General features: G+C 37.2%; 1 protein-coding gene across 1 annotated transcript; it reads left to right on the forward strand.

Moving 5' to 3' along the window:
- Positions 1 to 715: 715 nt before the first annotated feature.
- On the forward strand, positions 716 to 4529 carry LOC104278761 (non-specific lipid-transfer protein-like; the record flags this gene model as incomplete). The annotated part of the gene is made up of 4 exons (XM_009875838.1): positions 716 to 809; positions 1405 to 1534; positions 2927 to 3006; positions 4166 to 4529. Coding segments are annotated over 4 exons (400 nt in total), but the record flags the coding sequence as incomplete, so codon positions are not given.
- Positions 4530 to 8112: the final 3583 nt, after the last annotated feature.

The following is an 8112-nucleotide window of genomic DNA, read 5'->3' on the forward strand; positions in this document are numbered from 1 at the left end:
TCATTACCCTAGCGTACATTTATAGGGTAGTATTAGTACCACACAAGTAGGTTCCAGCAACAATCCTTAAGTGACTCTGTCACTTTAACAGTAGCAGACCTGACCTTAGGTTTGAACTCTGCTCCCAAGAGATGGGAATAATTGTAAACTTTTTTTTCCTGCTTGAATTGCTGTTTCTTTGGACATCTCTATACTTACTTCAGCTCTAGGTGCTTCTACAGATGAAGAATTAAGTTTCATGCTGCTGTGAGACCATGCAAAATGACTGCTCCAGAGAATTAGGAGTAACCCTTAGTCCCTCTTGTGACAGTTAAGAGACCCACATGAGTTGGGAGGGGAAAAATGGATTTGTTTTTCCCCAGAAAAAAAAAGGAAAAAAAAAAGAAAAAGATATTTCTCTGAGGTTGTGTGTGTGCTGCTCTCTTCACACAAGGTATGGCAATAGCGTTTGTTGATTTATCTTAATGAGATTAATGATTTACTTTCATTATAAAATTAGTGTCCTGTCCCTACATGCAAGAATATCTAGATACTTGAAGTAATTGTAATTCAAGCTGTCAGGCCCATCAGAGACTGTTTCACTTTATCCTGTAGTTGCTCTGTACTGCTGAAGTGTTCCAGTGTAGCTGTTCTCACTGGTGTTAGGCCTATTCATAATCTGAAGATGCTGAAAATGTGATTAACAGTATGTAAATTAATGGGTTTTTCATTTCAGTGCTGGCCGTATTGCATCTGTGCCTCTCAGTGCAGCTGTTGATGGATTTAAGTCACATCTGGTCTTCAAAGAGATTGAAAAGAAGCTCCAAGAGGTATTTGACTACTTCTTTTATCTGCAAGAGGATTTTCATATATGGCAGAACATGTGTGAAACCTGATGGGAATATAGCATCATCAGTCACTTCCTCAGAACTGCTCATTAACACAAATGTTACTGCTTTGGATTTTGTTGTGTCAGAAATCTTTCTATGCTGTGCCATGATTTTAAATTATTTTTTTGCAGACAGTTCCTACCTGCACAAGTTTTTTCAGTAAAGGCAAGTTTAGACTGTATGTGAGGAGATTGCTAACTAACAGAAGGAACTTTAAGTTTGTGTTCGATGATTGTTGCTTGCTTTGTAAGTGCGATTACAATGAGAAATCACATTTTGTCAGACTTAAATCAAGACTATTAGGACAGTGGTCATGTTTCTTAGTTGATAGACTTTAATATAAATAGTTATAGCTTGTGGTTTGGGGGTTTTGTTTTCTTTTTTTAAGTGGTTCTTGAAAAGAAATACGGGGAAGTAGGTATTTCTATGTTAGAAGAAAGGGTGGAGGCTTTTAAATTACCTTTGGTTTAATTAAAACTATTTAAAAATTGTTTTGATGTAAATGAGTAATTCGCACATTACATGGTCATTACAGGAAGGAGAGCAATTCGTCAAGAAAATTGGTGGAGTCTTTGCCTTCAAAATAAAAGACGGTCCTGGTGGGAAAGAAGCAACTTGGGTAGTAGATGTGAAAAATGGTAAAGGCTCAGTGGCAGTTAATTCAGGTCAGTGCTATTTTACTATGTCATTGCAGAAAACACATAAAAGTAATGAAAGACTGTTAATTCGTATTCTGTTTGAGCTATAGTGACCTTGAGCAAAAGTGGTGTAGAGTTACCTAATTTTAAACTTTGTTTATTACTGATGCTTCTAGTGCATTATGTTTCTGACCAAAACCTAAACATCTACTCTGAATTCTGTGTAGATAATTGGATGTTTTCCTAGAGGCTCCAGAGAGATGTTATATAACTTTCAAAGGAAACAGAATTAAAAAAATAAAAATAAAAAATCTAACATCAGGGGTTTTGTTGTTCTCACCTCTTAAAATTTGGGCCAGAAATGTGATTTGAAGCTGTTTCTTGGTTTGTTGGAGACACTGGAAGGCCATAAGCTGGTCTACCTTGCCATATTACTTCTCTGCAGCTAGTTAAACAATAAAACTTCACTGATTTTAATACTGTACCAGCTGACAGAAACTTCAAATTCCCTTTAGAAAAAGCAGACATAAGTAAGACACAGACTGGGTGGCAGTGAAGAACTCTAAAGTATTGGAAATAAAGGATTTGTATCCCTTGCCATAAGAATATCTTGCATCTGAAGTCATGCATCCTAGTAATGTAAATAAAAAGCTAAATACATCAGTCTGTCCTCAGAATATCATATATCTGTGAATCTGCATCATAAAGCTTTTAATTAGAAACATGACAGGAGAATTGATTTGGAATTCATTGACCTGAGTTACTACCAAAAAAAAAGCACTGTTTTCTGTTGTATGGACAACATTTTATCAAAGAGTTAAGTTTAATGAGTGTAGGAAAATTGTGTGGGTTTTAGCCCTTTGATACATACATCAAAATCTGAAAGCTTATTAAAATATTTTTTCAGCTTATTTTTGGTAAGAAGATCCTCAAAGCTTCTGGATTTGAGTTAATTCAAATGAGTACTTTTAGAATGCACGTGTTGTTCCCGTTGAAGGAGAGGGCAGGAAATGCCTGAGATTTCAGTGATCTTCAAGTATGTCACAGGGGAAGACACATTTATTCTGAGCAAATTTAAGTTTAATAAAACTTCAGATGATTGCCAGTTAACATTCTGTCTGGTTACAAGTAGATAATTTTTCTTTTCAAGGAAGGAATTTGCTTCTCACCTTTCAGAAAAGTCCATCCATCTTCAGTGTTGGAGGATCCGTGCTACAAGGTGGCACAGATGCCTGGTGGCTGTTGGGTGAATTCTTGCTGATATTTTAGTAGCGATCCTTATTTGTGTGTACTTCAGGTACCGCTTTTCTAACCATTAGTGTCAATGGATTCTTTGTGGAGCTTCTGTTCTATTACTATTAGTTTCTATTACTGTTTCATCTCTCAGTTTGAATCTTCATAGTCAACTCTATCTTACAGATAAGAAGGCAGATTGCACAATTACAATGGCCGACGCCGATCTCTTAGCTCTCATGACTGGCAAAATGAATCCTCAGACAGTAAGTAGAGCGAAGATGAGATAAGAGGACTGACTTGTTCGTTTGGTTTTGAGTGTGTTTGCGTTGAAATTATTTAAATAAATCCCCTCCTCCAAAATGCCATGGCTGATGTAAAAAATTACAATTCTTGACTTTCTCTGAATGAATTGGCCAAAGTAAGATTCATCAAGAAAGATGGTATCTACGCTTCCAAACAGATGCATCATCAGAGAGCCCGTAGGTAATCCAGAAGGGGATATTAATAGTGCTTGGTTTGCAGAACAGGGGGGGAAACTAGTGTTTTTGTTGGAACTTAAGAAGGGAGGAATGTTGGGCCACCGTTTCCAGGGCTTTATGCCCGTAGTTGGCATTTGTGAAACGAGTAATCCTGATGATGAAAAATAGAAATTGAGGTGAGCATCCACTGAACAGCTACAAATATTTGGGGGTTTTTTTATTCCTCCATGTGTCAAAAGCAGATGTAGTGTACAAGTAAACTGCACATTTAAGTTAATTTTAAGCTGCTGTTCCATACTTCTAAATTTGAAATGCTCTGGATAACGTTCTTTGAAGTTTTTGGTCTAATAATCACAGAATGAATAAGAAGTGTATCTAGGAGAAGTTTGAAGGTAAAACATTACGGAAATATTGTAATGTACATGTAGGGAATTCAGAAGCAATTGCAATTTTACATCTGCGATTTAGATATTCTAGTGCACACATCTTTTTATGAGGTCTGGTGGATAAAATACCAAGTTATTAATGTGTCTGCTTCACAAGCTATATTTGTAAAATTGAATTAATCAGTAACAAAACCAGTAATGGTTGGGGGGATTTGAGTAAGAAATCAGTTGTGTTATCTACTATACACTGTTGCCTTATCATCTTCAGTTGAAATAGCGAACTTCTATTCTGTGAACTGTCATCACCAAAACATTGGGTATTCTGCCCTGCTTTGTATACAGATTCGTCATTGTGATAATCTAAGAAGCAAGCAATACTGCATTTGTTTTCTTTAGATATCACAAATATTTTATTTGTTGATGACTGTGAGATGTCTGCTAGAATTGTTGGAGTTACAAAACTGCAGGCCAGGACGTGCACATACATAACTTTTGGGAGGGGTGCATTTGGGGTGATGTGCTGTATTGCATTTCATGTCATCTTTCTTTCTTTTTAGGCATTTTTTCAAGGCAAATTGAAGATTTCTGGGAACATGGGCATGGCAATGAAACTTCAGAATCTACAACTTCAGCCAGGCAAAGCTAAACTTTGAGGTCATTAGAGTAAACAGTCAGTACTTAATGTTCTTGACAAAAAAAAGTAGAATGAAAGTAGACATTATTAATAATAATAAGGTGCGGGCTGGGTTTGATTGAACCTCTCTCACCTAAACTCTGTGGTTAGAGACCTTAATTCTTTTAATAAATTCCATCAATTTCTCTATGGCAAAGATTTTGTAAGCTAAGCTTGAGGCACTAACTCTTACAAATGGTATATGGTGGATATTTGTGACAATTTTTGTTTTAATCAATATGACAAATTTTATAAAACTTAGGAGTTGAATGACACTGCTTACTGTTTTTCAGGTTAGCTGGGAAGAAAGTGAGGAGGGTTATAAATAGTTTGACATATCAACTAAAGGAGATGAATTTTTGTAAAAGCTGTAATAGCAGGTCACATAGATGCTCTCAGACTTCCGTTCTAACAAATTTGCTGCTGCTTAAATTAAAATAGTCTTATAAAGGGGATCTCTAGCAACATATTTTTAGAATAGGCTTTAGGAATTTGCTATAAAGTACTTTTCTTATTACTACTTTGGAATAAAAAAATAAAATATCCAGAAGTAAGTAGGAACTGGAACGTTGCCTTGAGATTCACGGTATTCGATAATATTTCACCTTGAACAAAGATTAGGTTCACCTGGAGAACAGAGAGGAAGTATAACTGACGTTTTACCTGTTTTCTCCTGAGAAAATTTGGTGTTGATCATTATGAAATTGTTATCAGTAATGTAAAAAGCTTTAACTTCTGTTTTGGGAAAATGTATTCTGGTTGGAGGTTTAATAGAAAATTAAATATACCTTTCCTGTTCTTCTCTGTGTCTCTCCTCAGCTGTGTAAACATGGATTGCATGTTAGTGCACTGAATTGACTATTTTATACAGGTTGTCATGCCTGCAGTCTTCTGGTTTTGCCTCCTCTGGCTCTGCCAGCAGATATCCGTAAACTACATCTCAGTCCAGCGTATACACCTCACATCTTCACATATGTGGGCCATGACTGAGGCACTTGCATAAAAGCTTTCAATTCCCTGGTTTAACTAAAGTCATAATAAAAATGAGCTAATTCAGGCCAATCGTTCTGCTTCTCTGGTGTGAATGGTTAACAGATGGCTGAGCAGTAGGAGCGGCTGTACTGAAATGGACCGAAGATCGATCCCGCCCACTATAGGTTCTGACCATTGATACACTGGAAGGAATATTAAGATGGCCCAAACATCTCTATACCCAGAATACTTTCCTTGCTGCCTGTGGATTTATTGGTTTATTAGTTGGTTGATTGCAGCTCACGGACTTGAGCCATGTCTCTATGTAAAGTTCTTGGTGGATAGCCTTTCATTAGTTTGTCCACTCCCTTTTTGAGTCCTTAACAGCTTTTTTAGCTTGGGTCAAGAACTTCTGTGGAATTCCACAAATCAGTGGCATTAGATGTATGCCTTTTCATCTCATACATTGCAGTTTTAATTTACACTTGTTAGTTGCTTATTTTTGTTGTTTGTTATTTGTTTGTGTTTTACTGGAAGAAACAGTGAACAGCTTCAAAGCACTTCTGGTGTTTATAGTCTTGCCCTTTCACCTTCAGGCTTCACAGCTTAAAAGAAGAGGACGTTCTATTTAACTGTGTCATGTGAGGAGACCATCGTAACCTTTTGGCCATTTTAGAAATCTGTTCACAAAAGTTTTCTTTCTCACTGCACAGTGCTCTCTTGACTAAGCAGCATTAGTAACATTAGGTCAGCCTTTCTTGTGAGATTTATGTTATTGCAATTCTGTTATGTTAACTCGATTCCTTGAGGGCAGGATTAGAAAGGTAGCTGGACATACCAAGAGGTGGCCAGTCACTGAACATAGCAGAAGTTTCAACTTTTGATTTCAAAGACTTTGTAAAAAAATGATCCTAATCCTCTAGGCCGAGTGTTTAGCGTGTCAGACTCCCAATTGACATGAGAGGAAATTTCAGCTCTAGGCATTAAAATGGTTGGGAGGGTTTGTGCTTCCTCCATGGACTGTGGTCAATACCCTTTGCAGCTATTGGATTGTTGTTTTTGGGTTTTTTTCCCCACCAGTTGTGATAAATACTTAATTATTTGACAGCTGGAGATGCTGTCAGGTTGGCAGTTATATCTTATCTTTAGTTTCTTTTGTAAAATTCACGTAATTCAGATATGAATTTTCATAATAAAGAAAAAAAAGAGTAAAATAAATTTCATTGCTATAAGAGAAGCGAATAGATTTGTCAGTTGGAGCCAGTGAGCAGAGTGATGCCTGACTCAGCAGTTCTGGCTTGTAGGAATTTGAGTGAATGCTTTGGTTTTGGAGCACAGATTTTATTTTTAAACTTTTACTTGAGTTTTGAATTTCAGTCCTGCTGCTTTGCCTAGTCTGAAGTAGGTACAATGCAGTACATTACACTACACACTTCATACTGTATGTATTTTTTCATACCATGTGTTTTTTTGAAAGTGATTGCTGCTTTTTTAATTTATGTCATTATAAGAAAAGCTGAGGGTCAGAAAATATCTGTTTTCCTTAAGAAAATGTGCTACTTTCTGTGTTGATAAAGATAGCAAATAGGAATTTGTTATGAAATTCTGAATTTGGGATATTTGCAAGAGAGCAGTCTGTGGCTAGATGAAGGCATATCCATGGGCAGATGAGGCAGTCTGCGTGTGTGTGACACCCTGCCCAGTACGAGTGTTGACAGCTGCAAGTGTTAGAAGGGGAACTGAGAATCTGGCAGGTGGCTCGCAGTGGCTTCGTTTGTGTAAAGCAGGTCCTCCTAGTACAAGGTAATCTGGGATCCCTTTGGTAAGCAGCAGAGGGAGATTGGTTTGATCGAATGAGGAGATTGTGAACAGCTGAGTGGTTTCTGGCAGCTGGGTTAAGGAGCTGTTCTTTTGGGCAATAGATCATTTCAGGACGCAGGAGGATGGGGCAAAGGGGCTTGACTACATCTTCCCTCTCACAACAGAAAAAATACAAATAATAATGTCTGAATTTGTCCGTTTCCCATATGTCCCATTCCTCAGAGGTCAGCTTAAACTGTTACCTCCTTGGAACAGGAAATAACATCGCTTCCTGTTTTACAGAGCACTGAGCTGGATGTCAACTCTTGTTAAACAGAAAAGAGTAAGAATGCAATTAGCCTGGTGGATAAAAGGCAGGAATAAATCTCTTAACTATGAAAAATCAACACTCGAGGAAGCAAACCACATGTGGAGAACAAATGCTGGAAAAAAAATGCCAAGTGTTTGGAACAAATTCCTTTATTACTTAAATAAACAGCAGCGGAATTTGTTGGAGTGACAGTGTGAGCATTCTGTATCCTGTATCTGTAAGGATTCATTGCTTATCTTAAAAGGGGATAGCTTTATATGGCCCTGGGTGGATTCTCTGGGAAATGTTATAGGCTGTGATACAGGAACAGAAATACCCTATAATATTGGTGCAGCAGGCTAAAAGAAATGTGGATAGTATAAAACAAGGACAAAATCTGCTGTGCCTGTATCCCATATTTCAGGTAGATTAAAAGCAGTCATGGGGTTTGTATTTTTTATTTTTAAAACAGTACATATCCTCTGGGAGAACAGAAATCTTAAAGTTCATTCAGATCAAGACACAGATGCCAATAGGCTCATGGCCAGGCTCTGTTGTGCATTCTTAGGTTTGAAAAATACTTCCCTTCCTGCTTTGGAGACAAAAACCCCTTTTACTCTTTGTGTTTTGGTTATTCTTTTTTTTTTTTTTTCAAAGCAAATTACAGAAAGTTACTTAAAAGAATTTTAATGGGCTTTTTTCTTTCCTTTCGAATAAAGGCGTGGTATCAGCACATAGCAGTGGATGCT

The sequence above is a fragment of the Apaloderma vittatum genome, unplaced genomic scaffold (assembly GCF_000703405.1).
Source record: "Apaloderma vittatum isolate BGI_N311 unplaced genomic scaffold, ASM70340v1 scaffold3529, whole genome shotgun sequence".
NCBI lineage: Eukaryota > Metazoa > Chordata > Aves > Trogoniformes > Trogonidae > Apaloderma > Apaloderma vittatum.